The following is a 16,813-nucleotide window of genomic DNA, read 5'->3' on the forward strand; positions in this document are numbered from 1 at the left end:
GGCCCACTTGCAGAATCAGAGTGTCTGACATAAGCAACAGCACCGATTTGCTGGCTACTGTCAGGCTTTGGGTTGCTGGTTTCCTGCACCACTGAGGAGGAAAAAAAGAAAGGCCAGCTACAACTGCAATTGCAAATTGCAAGCAGAAAGTCTGCGTACCTAATCTCAATCTGTTTCGTTTACCCTGCCTTGCTCTCGTCGCGCTCTATCTTTCACGGACGCAGGTGCTTTAGAATACCGACCTTGGTGTCTAATACCGCACAGTCTGTTGTTACGGTCGACCTGGATTTGATTTCTAACCGACCCCGTCGCATTTCCCATCTGCCGCATCCCGAAACTCCGATCGATCCTAAACGACGAACCCCGGACCGAGCTGATACGGCCACACACTGGTTGCGAGTGGGATAGATAACAACCGGCTCTTACTGAATCATTGTGCTGAAGCGTCGCTGCTGTTGCCGGCTGGGTATACGAATAAGGGGCTCTCGCCCGGAGGAACCTGTGATCAGCTTCCTATTAGCGATTTGGAGTTCGTCCTGAGCAACATCTGCCACCGTCACCATGTTCTGCCTTCGAAGGTAAACCACCAGACAAAACGCTATACTAGTAGAAGGATATGACCGCTAACGTGTATCGAAACAGCTGGCTCCCGCTTCTCTTCATCCCAACCAATGCGTCGCCCGCCTTCATCTTCCTCTTCTTCATCTGCACCTACTTTCTCAACCGGCCATGCGTCTACTGCAGCTTCCTGCTCCTCATCCTCTTCCTGACCTCATGCAACTGGTCTGATCGATGCTTCTTCGACTTTAGCAGCAACTGGTTTCAACCGCGCCCGCCGATTTCTCTCTCTTCGTCGCCGATACCCGAGATCGATCCCAACATAACCTTCAACGCTACAGTGGCCGAGGTCATCAACTCCACCGCCAGCGCACTGGCCGGCGCCGCTGCCGAAGAGCTCGCACGGCAGAGGCAAGAGTGGACGGGACTTGGTATCGAGTGGCTGCGCAGCCTGCTGGGCCGCCGGGAGTGGAGGGTCGAGTGCTTGGATATCAACATCCGCTTGTAATCAGGGAGAGCATTTTGAATATGGGGGGGGGAGGGGCGGGGGACGAATGGTTATGAATAACGATTAGGTTCGCGTTTCGGGGCAATGCCACGGTCGTCAAAGGGGTAGGAAATATTCAACGTGCGATACCAGGCGGGTCTTATGGGTGCATACTACGGCGTTTTCTGTTGCTGTTGCTGTTGTTGTGTGTGTGTGTGCGTGCGTGTATTCTCGAGTGTTGGATAGAAGCGAAGCTGGCCAAACGTCGCCGTCACACTGAGAGACTAAGGGCAGCTACCATGGTGGGCATCACGATTGTAATTGACTGCATTCGCGCCTGTCTGAACCCAAACCAAACTTATCCGGCGGTTGTCTTTTCACATGATCAGATCGACGTGCTGCTCACCAAGCTTTAAGTTGGAACTGGGGTAAAGGGTCCTGGGTCCTGGGTCCTGGGTCCTCTCTGGACCCCTTGCGTACCGCCAACCCGGAAGAAAAAGGAGAAAAAGAAAAACAAACATGGAAACGAAAAAAAAAAGCTTTTGGGCTACAATAGTAGATCAGCATAACAAGCTCCTGGAGATAGATATTTTGTCATGTCCATTCATGTGTGATGTTACCCGCACCCTCCGGCACGTCCTGCTCAGGGAAGGGGGGGGACCCTGGAAAAAGCCAAGTCCACGAATACAATGACGATGAACGAGGCTGAGCGGTCGACGGGGGTGAGGTGGGAAGGGCCCTGAAATAGAGTTTATTCCACCAAAAGATTCCCGGCACAGGAAAGTCTCGGCCGTCGAGCCGGCCGGACATCATCCCCGATACCGTATATTCTTGGCTCGGCGGGCCGTCAGAGGCGCGCGGAAGATAGCGCCGCATCGCTCGATGGAGCGGGGCGGAACTGGAAGAAGGAGGGGAGGAGGGCTCCCGGGGGTGTGTGTAAATTGGGTGGGCTGTGCCTCCCCTTCCCCCCCGAATCCCGGAGTGGGCACATCCCGTCTTCCCCCCCATCACCTCCACCCAGCCCTGCCCACATTACGGCACACCCGCGTAGGATCATGGTCGGGTAATTAATTATCTGCGGGCTTTGCGTAGGCTCGCATTTCGGGTTGTGGCGTCGGCAGACCCCTTCATGCTGTGCTACGTCTTACGGTCTACGGACTTGCGCAGGCCGCGAGTCGTACTACTACGTTGTTCGTCCGAAATCTGACTGAACATGAACAGTAACCCAAGGGCCCGACTGACATCCCCTCTTCGCATGCTTGAGTGGGGCAAATGCGAAGTCACTTTTCGTCGTAATTACAGCGCGAAGACGGTTGAGAAAAAACGTCGCTTCACCCTCTAGCGCTACAGTCTTGTCCCCAACATCCTGGGACTTTCCAGTCGTGGATAGCACCAAAAAAGAAACAGGCATTCTTGCCAAGGGCGTCTGCGTCGCCATGATGAGATGAATGCATCTCAAAGGATTCCGCCACGACAAATGGTGACATTCCACTTGGGTGCCCGACGGCTGGGCGAGTATGTACCTGCTTGTTTATGATTATATCCGAATATCAGACATTCATGCGTGACTTGAGCCGGAACGCCGGCAGGAAGCCAAGACAGAGAGTACCACTCTCTACCCGCCAACCACGATCCTTCTGCAGCCATTCTCAGGGAGAGGGGGAAGGCTGACATGCGACAAGCTGTATCGACGTATTTCGTACAGGTGGTGGTGGGCATCCGGGGTACTGAGGACTGAGTTGTTCTTGCGTTTACCGCTCCGCCGCTTCGGTGCCGAGAAATGCAGCCGCCATCACACATCCCATGGCAACAAAACAGAGTCTTATCGGATGGCGTTTTCCCCAGCCGTGCCAAAACCCAAACTCTCCTTCAGGTTGCTGCTGCCAGGTCTGAATCGCGTCTAGCTTCCTCGTGGTAGCGGTGCCGACTTCCTTTTACTTGCGCGGCCAGGTGACGAGTCCCCCAATGTTAACGAGAGGACCTGAAACCGAGTGCCGCAAAAGCATCTACCGCCACCATTCTCCCAGGTGCCATATTGCCGGCGGGGACTAGTGACTGGGAGTTCATGGGCAGAGCGTCACGGAGACAGAAACTCCAGGCTAGGACAACCCAAAGGGAAATACGGCACAGCCTCGCTCCGTGAACAGTTTAACCAACTTGCCCCGGAGGTGGACGATTGGCGGGCGGAGCGGAAGCCCTATGCCATGTTGCGCCACATTCCTGGTGGGAAAGTCAATCTGTGCCGGTTATGCGCGTAGAGTGGGTGAGGCACAATGGGCAGACAAAATACGAAAACAAAGAAAATACATTGCATGCCCTTCTTGGGACCAGACAGCCGCTGCCCCAAAAAGGGATAAGGGGTGCAGGGGTTGAGGGAGCAGGCCACGCGTCACCTGTGGGACTTTTATGAAAGTGAATCGCCAATGGAACGGGGGTTGGTCGATGGATAGAGCTTCTGCCGGGGGTTTGGGTTTTGGCTTGCTGGCTATCCCAATTCCGTCCCAGACTTCCATCAGGGAATAGCGGCGAGTTCGGACGATTTTAAACACAGTAGTGTTGTTCGTCAGTCGCCCATCCACCAACTCCTGTCTCGGGCGCCCATCCTTCAGACGTTGCAGAGCCGCTGATCGCTGTAGAGGGGCTCTGATAGCCAGCCCCCTAGGTGCACAGACAGATGGGTTTGTTTTTGAGGGTGTTGGTTCATTCACGATGCGACAAGCGGCTGATGGAAGATTTGATGCAAAATGACGGACGACAGACAGCTCGTATTCAGAATAAATTCTCTGTGCAAAGACCACAGCCGAAGAGTATCCCTAACCAGGTAGGAGGCCAGAAAGAAAGCAAAGCCAAGCAGCGGGGCGGAACTTTGGTGCTCATATTGCTATTGTTTGGTGCTGGACAATAATGAGCAGCGCCGAGGAAGGCCAAGGTGAGGCCCTGGCGCAGGGCCTCGGATCATTGGCCGGGAAGCGCCATGGCTGAAAGTTTTGGAGGAGGCGCCAAACGTGCCAAGGGAGGAGAGTTGGGCTTTCCAAGACTCGGGCCAATTTCTGGTTATGGCGCTGGCAAAGGCGGCATCTGTTGACCGTTTTGTTTCACTCGTACGCCTGAAAATTTCGTATTATCATGTAACGCAAAGGAGACTGAAGTAGAATGTGCGGTGTGAGGGTGTGTATCCCCCCGTCATGACATCGGTATCGGTAAAAAGAGGCTTATGCGGTTTTCGGTGCTGGTCATCGGATGAAGTTCCCAGTTTGTGGTTTTTGACTACTGCGGGTTACCATGGTTGTCTACATTGTTACCACCAACCGTAATTGATGGGTTGGGATGGATGGTCGGAATGGAGGTGACGGGCACGCGACAGTCAACTGACGGCCATATCATTCGTCCATTTGTCGAGAACGAAATGGCCCCGTCATAGATAATTGTGGTCGTGGTGATTTCTGTTGATTAAGCCCAGATTTGCCTTCCGGTGGGTGACAGGGGCTGGCTTCCATTTGATGGGGAAACATTGACAAAAGGTTCCATTGTGACGTTGGTCGCCAGGAAAATGGAGGGTTGTGGCAGGCGAGCTCCTGCCAAAATTCAGTAGCGGGCTTTATGTCAGCACCGTTAATTCCGGAACGCTTAGATACTTATTTTGCTACCATGCATATGCCAGTACGGTTAGTAGCAAGATCTATCCGTCCAAAGAGTCTGACACATTCCAGCTGAGTGAGACTTTACTGCTTATTTAACTTTGGATATTTTTGCAAAAAATGTTGACATCGGACTATTAGCTACTTAACGACGTCGTCCGTTAAACATCGGCTGGCCAATCAAGCACATTGTCACAACAAAACCAACGGTACTGCCCCAGATCGACATACTCAAAATGGACTGGAAAAAAAGAAGGGAAAAAAAAGCATTTAGTGGATACTTCGCGCTCAGCACTCGATACTTGATTCTGATCGGATATGTGCAAGCCCCTCCTCTCAGTTGACGCGGAGTGCTCCTTATGCTGCCAAGGCCACTAGCGGCTTATGCGGCGACGGAGACCAAGAAACACCAAGGAAGGAGAGCACACGACACACACACACGCCCTCCCCCTGGCTCTGCGACTGGAGGACATCTACTACATTGTAAGTATTGAGTGGTGGTAATGCAACGGACAATGAGGCAGTAACCCTGCTCCCTCACGCGACCATTGCAGGCCGAAAAAAAAAAAAAAAGGCCTTTCAGCCGTCTTCCGGGAATAGGGATGCTGAGCCACGAATATCAAAATCTGCAGTCTCCATCCCGCCCCAGTCCTCCCTCCCCCGTTACACCCGGGCCACTTCCACTGCCCAGCACCAAGCTTCTTTTTGGTCGTCCCTTTTAATTAACTCTATGTACCGTAAATGGGACCCCCCGTCTCCTCCCGCTGGGGACTCTGAAGACTCGTCACCGGAAGCAGTCAAAACCGCGGCTCGTCACTGGCTCCCTGGCATCGGATTGAGTCCGGACCACACAATTTCATGACTAGGACCTCCTTTCCTGAGCGGGATTACGTATGCCACTTATCATGGCACATACGCGCAAATTCGCATCGTACACGCGCTAAGGAATGTGGGAGAACAGACTCTGGCCGTTTCCATCGTCTCTTTGCGGCACTGGTGGTACGTAAGGCCTGGAGTACGTATCGCTTTTCTCCTTCGTTTGTATGTGAGGCGAGGCGTTTTGCGTTCTGCCCCGTGTGGGAACGACGAGTCACTACTTTCTTGTCTGCTTCTACTTTGTAAGTAATGTCTTGTTTGGTTGTGTTTTCATGTCTAGAAATAAAAAATAAATAAAAATAAGAAAAAATAAGAAAAAAAAAGATATGCAAGAAAAAGAAGGAACCCTCGGGAAGAAAGGAGGTCCAAAGAGAAACCGACTGCCCAGATCTTGGCAAGGCAAACAGGGTAATCACAGCTTGACAACATGACGGGATTCGGGAAGGGAAACGGTGGGCGGGACGCCTCCTGCCTCCTGTACACTCCCCTTCGTTGCAGACACACCACTCCACGAATACTCTCCACACCGCACACCACGCCTAGTGTACTCCATACTTGGGATACCTCTCTCGGTTTCTTATTTCATCCCGCATTTACATATCATCTCGGTATCGCCCTGCCGCGCTTCATTCATGTCTGTCCCGGTTCTTCCTCCTGCCTCGTACTTCTTGGCACTCCCGTGTTTCAACGCCCCCAGTATCTTGAATCCGAACTTTGACAGCGTCTAGATCTCTTCTGTTGCAGATCCGCTTATATCCATTTTTATTCCACATCAGTCGTCCGCTGCTGTCTTATTCCTGTTGTCATTAGTGTCATCACCTTCCAGTACCGACTTATACGCCCGCCTCACCTCACCTCACCTTCACCCTAACCTCGCTCATCTGTCATCTCATCTTCGCATTCACCTCCTGACGATTCCCACGACTACGAATATTACACAACCAGTCGGATCCACGTGCTTTTAGTCTTCACAACTCAGTGATACCCATCGAGTTTGGCTTTTCTTCTCTTTTGAACGATTCGCTTGGCTCCTTTCTTTTCGACGGTGATTTGAACCTGCTTCCTGCCGCATCGACTCCTTTTAGACTCGACAACCTCTTGGCACCAACGAGGCCTCCCTCACGAAAAGACAACACCGGTTTTCTCTTGGCCGAAAATAACAAACCAGCTTTTCCAGGTGCCGATAGGCGATCTCGACATCGACTTGTTCATCATCCACTCCAGACCGGCATAGCAGCACATATAGCACCATGAGGTTCAGCGTTGCCATCCCCCTCGCCCTCTTGGGCCTCACATCCACAGTTGCTGCGGCACCTTCACAACCACCTAGCCAAGAAGTATCACCTCCAGTGCTGGCTAAACGTGAAGATACCAAATACTTCCACGAGCCTTGCTGCGGTGAAGAGCTCGGCCACTACGACATCCGCTACTTCAAGGAGGCCGTCCCCTATAACGAACATCGCGTCGTCCTCCGTAACCTCATTCGCTCTTACCTAACAATTACGAAGAAACTCAACATCGAGACCTGGCTCGCCCACGGCACACTCCTCGGCTGGTGGTGGAACGGCAAGATCATGCCTTGGGATTATGATCTTGATGTCCAGGTGTCCACGGCTACCCTCTACTGGCTTGGCCAGAACATGAACCGCACCGAGCACGATTACGACTGGACGGACGCCGAGGGCAACCCCCAAAAGGAGCGTTATCTACTCGACGTTAACCCCCACGGCACCGACAAAGACCGCGGCGATGGCCAGAACATCATCGATGCCCGCTGGATCAACATGGCCAACGGTGCTTTCATCGACATCACCGGCCTTGCCGAGCGCGACCCCTCCGGCATGCCGGGCGTCTGGAGTTGCAAAAACTACCATCGCTACCACACCACCGATCTCTTCCCCATGCGCGAGACCGAGTTCGAGGGTGTTCCTGCCGTTATTCCCTACAGCTTCGAGCGCATCCTGTCTGATGAGTACGGAACTAAGAGCCTGGTCACCACTGAATGGCAAGGGTAAGTCAGATCTGCGTGGAGTTCCGCCCGCCTATTTAAGGTTGATACTTCGGGCCGTTCACTAACACGACTAATAGACACAAATGGGAGCCAGAGCAAAAGGAGTGGATCAAGGTTCAACAACCCGACGACCAAAAGCCTCAACAATAAGAGGCGAATGATTTGCGGTGACGGAAATAAAGACTACTCGGAGCTGGACCAGCACGCACAATGGTTTACATTTGCGGCTGATTATTTTTCGGCTTTTCTTTTGTCCCCTTTCCCATAAAAACACATGAGCATTTTTGGCGGGCAGCATTCCTGTTTTTTTTTTTTTTTTCCTTCCTTTGCACGCTAACATGCATGGGTGGTGTTCTGGTTTTGGCATGGCATAAGATGAAGGTGTTCCGGGGTCAGGGATTCCAGCTGGGAGGATACACACAGACCTAGCCGTCTCCCTTTCGTCTTTTTTTTTTTCTTTTTTTTTCCGCGTATATCACACGAATACGGGTGGGTTGCTCTTGGTCAACGAGCAGCATCGCACGGTTGGGTACACATTGTGGATTGGTTGATCACCATATGAATGGAATCGACCGCGAGGCCATTAAAAGACATTATATATTTGCAAAAATTAGATTTGCACAGGTAGATACCCGGAGACAATGAAGGGGCAAACCAAAGCCTAGTACTGAAATTTGACTAAAAACATTTCGGAGATTTTCCGCCTTTGGCCAGTGAGGGCCGTGTCATGAATCCATATCTATACCAAACGCCGTCGCAATGCTTCTTGACCAAAGAATTATAAAACCAAACACAGTAAAATGCAGAACCCGACGTGGTCATCGTCAAGATGATGCGCCGCCAGAGTCGGGCTTCCCGCCGTCACGCCTCTCCATATTCATCTTCCGAACTCTCTCCTCGGCCGCCTTTGCCAGAATCTCCCGCCGGCTAAGACCTTTGTTGTCAGCGGCGCTTCCGCCGACGACAAAGTCTCCACCTTCCCAGCCCCCGTGGTCCTCGAAACCTTCCTCCTCGTCCTCCGCTGCCGCATAGTACGAAGACTGCTGTCCGACAGTCTGTCCGCCGTGCTTCCAATCCGCAGCGTCAACCTCGCGCTCAATCTGATGACACAGGTCCCAGAAATTCCTATCGTGCGGGCCGTGGACGTTGTGCGCGAGCTCGTGGCACAAAGTCTTGCGAATCGTCTTGTAATCCCTGTACCCGTCGTGCGCGTCCGTCCGCAGCCTCAACTCGATGACCTCGCCCTGATTGCGGTTCAGTCCGAGTAACCTTGTCGTGCCCTCGTGGCTCGACTGCGTATTTGACAGGGGCTCCATCTCCGTCAGCAGGCCGACGCTAAACTTGTGCTTGACCATCGACGCGCGAATGCCGGGGTCCTCCTTCAGCTTCTCCAACAGCGCGAGCGATCGTTCCGGGTGAGGCAGGCCGGCGAGCGGCCGGACGGACAGGAAGGTATAAGTGCTGTGGGCCTGCGACTTGGCCTGGTCTCTCCTGCGCGAGGGGCGGTTCGCCCTGCGAGCTGCGCTGCGGGCGGCGTTCCTCCGCGCGGCGAACTCGGATGCCGCCTGCAGCGATGCGACCTCCTTTGCCTCGACGCCCATGAGCATTATTTTCTTGCCTTGAAGGCCCGTGAGCGACATGTCGGGGTCCTTGAACGGGGGTTTGAGGAGGCCGAGTTTCGGGACGATGAATTTTTGGTTGGATGCGGGGATCGAGAGGGTATCTTCGACGTCTTCGGAGAGGTGAGTTATTGTACCGTCGCTGGGGAATTTGAAGGTGTGCGGTGTATTGCGATGGGTGAGGGTGATGGTGATGGCTTCATCTGAGGAGTCGTAGTCCGACTCGTCACGATGGGGTTCGGTCATGGTGGGGTTTGAAAGGGTAGTTTGAAACTTTTTTGTTTTTAATTTTGTGGTTGGTTTTGGTTGATAACGTAGATATTTCGAAGAAGCCGTACGAGTAAATGTGACACCATCTACAACAGCTGCGAAAGGTGTATCGGGAATATATACGGGAAAGGAGTGCGTAGAATGTGCAAGAAACAGTCTGGATGAGGCGCAGATGGTCACCGGTGAGGCCGTCCGGAGGTTTGTCAGTCAGGCAGCTTTGTAATACGTCACAGCTGGAATCCGATGTCCGTCTCCCTCTTCGGCCTGGACTTAGCGGTGGGTCCGAAGGGTCCTCACGAAAATCAACCAACGGAAAAGCTTCGGGGATTCCGTGTGATCCTGATTACCTCAGCAGGAGAATGTTTCCCAAATCCAAGAGCGGTGTCACTCATTCCGAAAAAGAGGGCCTCCGTGGTTGGTTCCTGGCAGCTAAGGCAACAGCTGCAGCGGGTGACTGTGGGTCTCCTTCTTTCCTCTCCAGGGCAAGAAAGTAGTACAACTACGTAGTGTGTGCTGGTTGCACATACTCTGTGACTCTGTAGCAGTACGTACAGGGCAGCCCTGTCTCATTACCTAAGCCGAAACCAGGGAAAGAAGAAAGGCTGTGTGGTACCTGGCCACTTTGTCTTAGGTAAAACGGCAATCAGCCATTCAGATTGCAGCTCTGTGGATTGGAGAACTGGCAGTGGCAGCTGGCCAGGTTGTGGTCTGGGCTGCCGGCGGTTTTAGCTTCCAATGAGCTTGCAATCGCGTTCGTGTCCTTTCGACTTCCCGGAACCGCCTGAACCCAAAAAATAAAAAATAAAGAAAATAACAGCTGCCGAACGCAGTTTGAAGCTCACTCTCCCTGGACATATTTTCGACGCCCATATCGCCCATCGCGACACCGACGATAAACTCGACACGACCCGGGTACCTCGATTAGCAACCCATCCAACCCCTGCTTGACCACGAACACCAGCTGCTTGCTGTCCTGGCAGCTTCAAAGCTCCCGATCTATACTGAAGCTCTACCATCAATCAATTGCGACTGGTCCCCGCCCTGTCGTTGAACCGCCACGATGCTCAACCTCTTCCGCATTATGGGTATGTGTTGATGCTCTGTCGCGCATCGAGACGATGATTACCTCTGTATCGGGACGGTCTTGTCGACTAACATGGACGTCTAGGGGACTTGTCCCACCTTGCCAGTATTGGCATCCTCCTCCACAAGATGGTTCAGATGAATGTGAGCTTGCGATGCCCGCCATGCCATCTGCGATCCTTATCTAATCCATCCACAGAGCTGTTCCGGTATCTCATTCAAGTCGCAAGCCCTCTACCTGCTGGTCTACATCACCAGATACCTTGGTACGCCCATTGGTTCTCGTCTACTGCTTTATGTTTGACCTGCGCTGACTCCCGTTTTCGACAGACCTCTTCTCCACCACCAGCCTCTGGAACCTTATCTTCAAGATCCTTTTCATCACCTCCCAGGGCTACATCGTGTACCTGATGACCACTGCCTACAAGCCCACCAACGACCCGAACCAGGACACTTTCCGTGTCCAGTACCTGCTCGGAGGCGCTGCCGTCCTGGCCATCATCTTCCCCTACTACTACACCTTCTGGGAGATTCTCTGGGCCTTCTCCATCTGGCTCGAGTCCGTCGCCATCCTTCCCCAGCTCTTCATGCTCCAGCGCACCGGTGAGGCCGAGACCATCACTACTCACTACCTCGCCGCCCTCGGTATCTACCGCGCTCTGTACATCCCCAACTGGATCTACCGCTACTTCACCGAGGTGAACCACAAGGTCGACTGGATCGCCATCATCGCCGGCATCATCCAGACCATCTTGTACTCGGACTTCTTCTGGATCTACTACACCAAGGTGATGAAGGGCAAGAAGTTCAAGCTGCCCGTCTAAGGTCTCCACCATTGCTACTTAACAAGAGCTTTCGTCCGTCCCGAAACCGAGGCAACCTACGTTGAGGCATCGGGTGACGGCACGGAGCTGAGAGACATGGGACGCAACAAATCTCCGAGAATTATCGGAGCCCCGTAACGGGCCATGATCTGATTTTCTTCATCCAGTCTATCAAACACACAAACACAAACTTCGGATATCAGGCACACACAAAAGTGGTCCAGGTGGCAGGGTACGGGATATCCTCTCCGTGCAGGATGAATGCATGGCTGGCGTTGGGAGATATGGTTAGTTTTGCATGGGGCGGCCCACGGCCAGTCAGTCGAGCATGCTGAGCTGCTGATATGACTGCTCACAGGTCGACAAGATCGGGGACGACAAGGCAGAAGAGAAATACTGGGGCACCACTGGTATATAGATGGTCAATGTGAAGAACGTTTCCAATTTTCCAAACCCGCTGTACCTCCCATGCATGGAACGTTTCCTCCGCTACTGTCCGCGCGCACGCACCGTCCAGCGGCAACCGCGTGGATGACTCGCACCATTCGGTTTAATCCGTCGGGTGCCGGAGTCCTAATCTTGATTTTGGGTTGCCGGCCGTGGTCGTTCCCTGCTCAGGATTTGGCTTTCGTCGTCATTTCCCGACTAGGAGGGGGGAGGAAAGAGGAAAAACCTAGAGGGAAGAACGCCTTCTATTTGAGTTGATGTGGTTGCTGGCTGTTGGTTCGGTTCATGACTCCTTGCAACTCTCTTCAAGCCGGCAGATTCCTTTAGAGTTACTCTGGCTACCCCAACCTTGCCAGCACGCTGGGCCCGAGTCAAGCGATCTTGGCAGGGATATGCGACACCAAGAAAATAGAGGATCGACGCTGTTAGAGAGGGTTCCCGCAACCGTAGGACCCCCTCCGCCGGAGAGCCTCAATGAACCGGGGGACCCAGACCGACACTGGCCTCTTGAGACACTACCAAGCTCGGAACGCACCGAATATTGATGCCGTGAGGGTATAACAAAACCCGTTACCCCTCTGGCAGGCATAAACTCATGCCATCGGTTCTGGCAGCCCTCTGTTTCCAAATCGACTTGTGAAACCATCTGTGCCTTACACGACCCTGGGTCCCGGGGTGTTACCGAATAGAAAGATGCGATGGTTCGCGACGGGCCCGAATCTGATCTATCAAAGATTGTGCCTGAACAACCATTTGTCGCCGGTCCCAGCTTCTGGCCCCGTCGCCCGCCATCTTCCAATCAAGCCGACTGGATAGCCATGAGCAACGATGAATGTTGGCTGCGGAGGCGGGGGGAGGAATGATGGCGGGTGAGCCAGGGAGGACGAGTCTCGTAGGGCTTCGGCTCAATGGGCGTGTGCTCGCCGCCGTTGGATGGTTAGGACGAAGCGGACCATAACATGCGCGAGGGCCGCCGATCAGGGCCGTTTCGTGACTCTGGTTTTCTTTCTTTTTGGACTGGTCTTTTTTTGGTTCTATTTTCTTTTGTAGTGTTCTATCGTCGTTTTCGTCTCATTAATACATTGATTGTGGAAAGAAATTCAGTTTTACTGGGTAAAGAGAAGGGAGACTACTATGTTTACAACAACGAAGAGGAGGCACACATACACATAATCCGACATGAAATCATGGTGAAGGCTTGCCTCCCAACAATATTACTGCTCTCTGCTTGGGTCTGCTTCGTGTTGGCGGCGGTAGAAGGAAACAAAGGCAGGTGGGCACGATGGGTCGACGGAGGAGACGGTCGATCACAGGCAGAGCCTCATAGGAGGCGAGGGAGGGGTGGAGGAGGGGAACATATCATTATGGATATCTTGGGCAGGCGGTCGGAGCCGCCCACGGCGTCGGTGGACATCAACAAGCCCGTCGCACTCGAAGACCGTGTCGTGCTAGCGGTGCCTACGCCACCGGCGCTGTTCGGGAGACAGGATCTCAGCAACCCCATCGAGGCCATCAACCAGGCCTCACGGTCCGCGCAGCAGGCCATTGCTCAAGCGTCTCAGTCGGCGCGGGAGGCCGTCCAGCAGGCCAACGATCAGGTCCGGCAAGCTCAGGACAGGCAACGGCAGGCGGAGGAACAGGCGAGGCAGGCCAATGATGCGGCGACACGGGCGTCAATCTCGGCCAACAACGCCGTCAACCAGGCCCAAGCGAGCGCGAGGGAGGGCATTATCAACGCTCAGAACCAGGCGAGGGAGAGCGCGAGCAGGGAGATTGCGAATAACCTGCAGCTTGTCACGAACAGCGCCTCAACGCAGCTGGCATCGCAGATTGCGAGTATCCAGGCGAGTGCTAGTGCCAGTGCAGCAGCAGCTATTGCCGTTGTCACACAGTCGGCGAGCGCAGCTGTTCAGAGTGCACAGCAACAGGCGCAGCAGCAGATTCAAGCCGCGAGGGTATGGTCCCCCCCCCCCCCCTTATACATTGGTCCATCTCATGGAGTGGTGTGGTAACTAACACGGCTTACAGGACGACGCCAACTTGAGAGTCTCTCAGGCACAGGGAGCAGCTGTGTCGGTAACGCAAGCAGCTCTCGCAGTTGTAGGAGCCATCATCGGCTCTTCTCTGCTGACTGTTTTGGCCTTTTACATCTTCACCCGGTACCGCCGCGGTAAGCGCAAGGACAAGCAGGAGACGGCCAGCCGTTTACGACGCGAGATCAGCTATCCCAAGCAGGACACACTCGTTACGACAAACGCCCTGGCAACGAGCAATGGTTATCCGCCAGACATGAAACGGTCCATATCACCGACAAGACCAGACACGGCGAGGACTACGGGGTCTGGCGGGATGGGGTACGCAGTGAGCAACTACGGCGACGATGGCGCACCTAATTTCTCCCGCACGACGACCTTCGTTAGTACTACCGCCCCCCAGATGGGGGGCGGCGTAGGCATACAGCCGTTACAGCGAGAGCCGTCGGTGACGAGGAGACCCGTGCCGCCGTCGCCGAGGAAGCAATCCTTTTCTCTATTCCCGCCGCGCTCGCGCGACGGTCCGCCTACCACGGCACTACCTCCCATACCCGGTTCCAGTCCTCCCCCGTCCCGAGACAGGGAGCCGTCGATAACGGGACCGCCTCCGCCTTTTGCAGCACCTACGTATACCAACGAGAAGCTGAGCAAGGTGGACGAGGAGAGCGAGTTTGGGGAGGGTAGCAAGAACTATCTGAGACGGACGCAGACCGTGAGCCCGTTTGGGGACCTGGTTGACAGCCCGTCGGAGGAGAAGGGTCCTAATTGGCCCTTTGCGAGATCGAGTTCGACGCCTCCTCCGGGAAAGTGAGGGGAGTAGGAGGGGGTGGGTTGGGGTTTGACTGACTTACGGAAATATATGATATATCGGATGACTATGATTAATGCGTTGAGTAACGTTTGTTTTATTTATTCATATTTTCTTAATTATTTGAAGGGTTATGATACCCGAACACAACTACTACAACAACAATCACATTCTACAATACAATCAAAGTATTGTTATTATTATTTTATTTTACCCTTTGACATTCATGCCATTCATGCTATTACATGCCAATGAGCTGTCATCGCACTTTCACTGCATGAACCGCTTGTCTTGACACCTAAATTACATATTATACGTGCGTTATAGCACCCCCCTCCCCCCTCTCTTGTTACCTCCGAAATACGTCGTATCTGTGTCTTGGGAGTTGGGGGAGCCCAGAAGGTCTTGGCAAAGCAGAGTTTGGTCTCAAGTTCGCGGCCTCCTCCACATACCGGGGCCCGTTGGACCCTCTCTGCCGGCGCCGCTACACCCAACATGGCACTGTTGTCGCATGTTCCCTGCGTCTTCTCGCCGGCTTATTCTCGCCTCCTTGGAATCCCACAGGCAGCCGGTGCCCGTCGGTGAACCGGGTTCTAATGCATGGTTCATGTGTTGGTTAGTTATTTCTCTCTGGGTTGTTAATGGACAAGGGTGAGGGGGGGGGAGGGGGGACAGGAGTTCATGGTTTGATCGTCGGTTCAAACCCGGTGAAGGGGGTGTTTGCTGCCGGCGGGAAAATTACATAGTCCAACAGTTCCTTTGCCCACCCTTTCCGAAACCCCTCTCCTCTTCGGTAAAAAGGGTGCTCTTGACCCGGACTCGGGGAGGGTGCTTCATGACTTACCTCCCTGTGAAGCTTCCGGCGAACGACTGGACCCGAAGTCAAGCTTCCGGTCAAAGTCTAATGAGAGGCCGAGGAGCGACGGCAGAGTCGAGTCGATCTGCACGTCCTCGAGCTCACGCCGTACCCTCTCGAGCTCGTCGCCCTTGTCGTCGTTGCCTTGGGCGTGTAGATTGCTCGTAGAGGCGGCCGTCTTTAACCGAATAATCGCAATTTGCTGCTGCAGCTGCATCGTGAGATGACGATCCAGTTCGCTCGGCGAAGAGGAAGTCACAGAAATGGCGCCCCGCCGCCTGGTTCGTCTGAATGCGGGCTCCGGCGGCTGCGAGAAGGACCGCGGCGTGTCGCCGTCGCGTGGTACGCTGCGGAATATGTTCTCGGCGTCTGAGAATGTCCAGAGCCCCTGAGTTGAGGTTTCCGGTGGTGGCGAGGGCGACCAGAGCCATTTGAAGGCGTTGGACCCCGCGCGGTTTCGCTTTGAGCTGTGGTGCTCGTCTTCCTCGTCATCCTCTGCGAGTCTCTTTCTTCGGTGGGTTATCTCGGTCATGGCGTTTCATTTGATAGTTATTGAAGCTATCCGAAGAGGTGAGGGTCCCCTCGATGGCTGGAAGATCCGTGGGATGGATGGAGTTAATGTGTGAAAGAAGTTTTGCGAGGTTAAGCTTCTTCTTCTTCTTCTTGAATGAATCAGGTTAAGTCGAATGTGACTCTCCTTCGATAATGTTAGGTCGGAGCTTGAGTGTGGAAATGAGGACAGGGTGGACAAACATGTGATGGTGAGCTGGAGTGTGAGAGGTGAAGGGAGTGTCTCAGTGACGGTTCGTGCGTTGGCGGGGTAAAAAGGGGTCTTGGTCCAGTCCGCTGTCTGGCGCGAGCTTGTCCGCCCCTTGGGCCGTCTCCGGATCAAGACTAAACTGGGGGCCCCCGAAATACCACCAACGCTGCTAGATGATCTAGGATGTGATTTAGAGACGCATGAACCAGCAGGTGACCACGCATGCATGAAATAGTGCGGGAGGTAGCTGTGGGAAACCTGTCACCCTCGGTACTTCAGAACCAACCAACATCACTGGGGAGACTGCTGTGTCGCCTCGCCTTGTTCGCCTTGCTCTTCGACACCAACGTGGTCATCCCAAGTCTGTTGCGGATGATGGTTTCAGCCAGAGAGTGGTAGTGAGGCTCTCTCGGTGCTTGCGAGACAGTGCGTGCTAGGACCGGAAGACTATAAGGGACTCTGGTAGTGAGCTGCTGCTGATGACGCTGATGAAGGTGAAGATGTCGGTGAGATCCGGTTTCACATTAAATGTCGTTGCGTACA

The 16,813-nt window shown here is 53.8% G+C and overlaps 6 protein-coding genes across 6 annotated transcripts; 4 read left to right on the top strand and 2 right to left on the bottom strand.

The window, feature by feature from the left end:
- Window positions 1–561: 561 nt before the first annotated feature.
- CTRU02_203013 (uncharacterized protein) lies at window positions 562–1,066 on the top strand (the record flags this gene model as incomplete). Its single annotated transcript, XM_036731402.1, has 2 exons — window positions 562–578; window positions 643–1,066. 2 exons carry the CDS (start codon window positions 562–564, stop codon window positions 1,064–1,066), a joined length of 441 nt encoding a protein of 146 aa, XP_036576837.1.
- A 5,743-nt stretch (window positions 1,067–6,809) lies between these two features.
- On the top strand, window positions 6,810–7,720 carry CTRU02_203014 (mannosylphosphate transferase; the record flags this gene model as incomplete). Its single annotated transcript, XM_036731400.1, has 2 exons — window positions 6,810–7,570; window positions 7,648–7,720. 2 exons carry the CDS (start codon window positions 6,810–6,812, stop codon window positions 7,718–7,720), a joined length of 834 nt encoding a protein of 277 aa, XP_036576836.1.
- A 674-nt stretch (window positions 7,721–8,394) lies between these two features.
- On the bottom strand, window positions 8,395–9,435 carry CTRU02_203015 (Ubiquitin and WLM domain-containing metalloprotease; the record flags this gene model as incomplete). The annotated part of the gene is made up of 1 exon (XM_036731401.1): window positions 8,395–9,435. The coding sequence occupies one exon, from the start codon at window positions 9,433–9,435 to the stop codon at window positions 8,395–8,397; it is 1,041 nt and encodes a 346-aa protein (XP_036576835.1).
- Window positions 9,436–10,519: 1,084 nt separating this feature from the next.
- On the top strand, window positions 10,520–11,366 carry CTRU02_203016 (ER lumen protein retaining receptor; the record flags this gene model as incomplete). The annotated part of the gene is made up of 4 exons (XM_036731399.1): window positions 10,520–10,544; window positions 10,628–10,686; window positions 10,742–10,808; window positions 10,873–11,366. The coding sequence occupies 4 exons, from the start codon at window positions 10,520–10,522 to the stop codon at window positions 11,364–11,366; spliced, it is 645 nt and encodes a 214-aa protein (XP_036576834.1).
- A 1,634-nt stretch (window positions 11,367–13,000) lies between these two features.
- On the top strand, window positions 13,001–14,657 carry CTRU02_203017 (uncharacterized protein; the record flags this gene model as incomplete). Its single annotated transcript, XM_036731398.2, has 2 exons — window positions 13,001–13,768; window positions 13,842–14,657. The coding sequence occupies 2 exons, from the start codon at window positions 13,001–13,003 to the stop codon at window positions 14,655–14,657; spliced, it is 1,584 nt and encodes a 527-aa protein (XP_036576833.2).
- Window positions 14,658–15,080: 423 nt separating this feature from the next.
- On the bottom strand, window positions 15,081–16,042 carry CTRU02_203018 (uncharacterized protein; the record flags this gene model as incomplete). Its single annotated transcript, XM_036731397.1, has 2 exons — window positions 15,081–15,247; window positions 15,499–16,042. 2 exons carry the CDS (start codon window positions 16,040–16,042, stop codon window positions 15,081–15,083), a joined length of 711 nt encoding a protein of 236 aa, XP_036576832.1.
- Between the last annotated feature and the right edge of the window lie 771 nt (window positions 16,043–16,813).

This window comes from Colletotrichum truncatum (genome assembly GCF_014235925.2).
Source record: "Colletotrichum truncatum strain CMES1059 chromosome Unknown Contig_0002, whole genome shotgun sequence".
Lineage (NCBI taxonomy): Eukaryota > Fungi > Ascomycota > Sordariomycetes > Glomerellales > Glomerellaceae > Colletotrichum > Colletotrichum truncatum.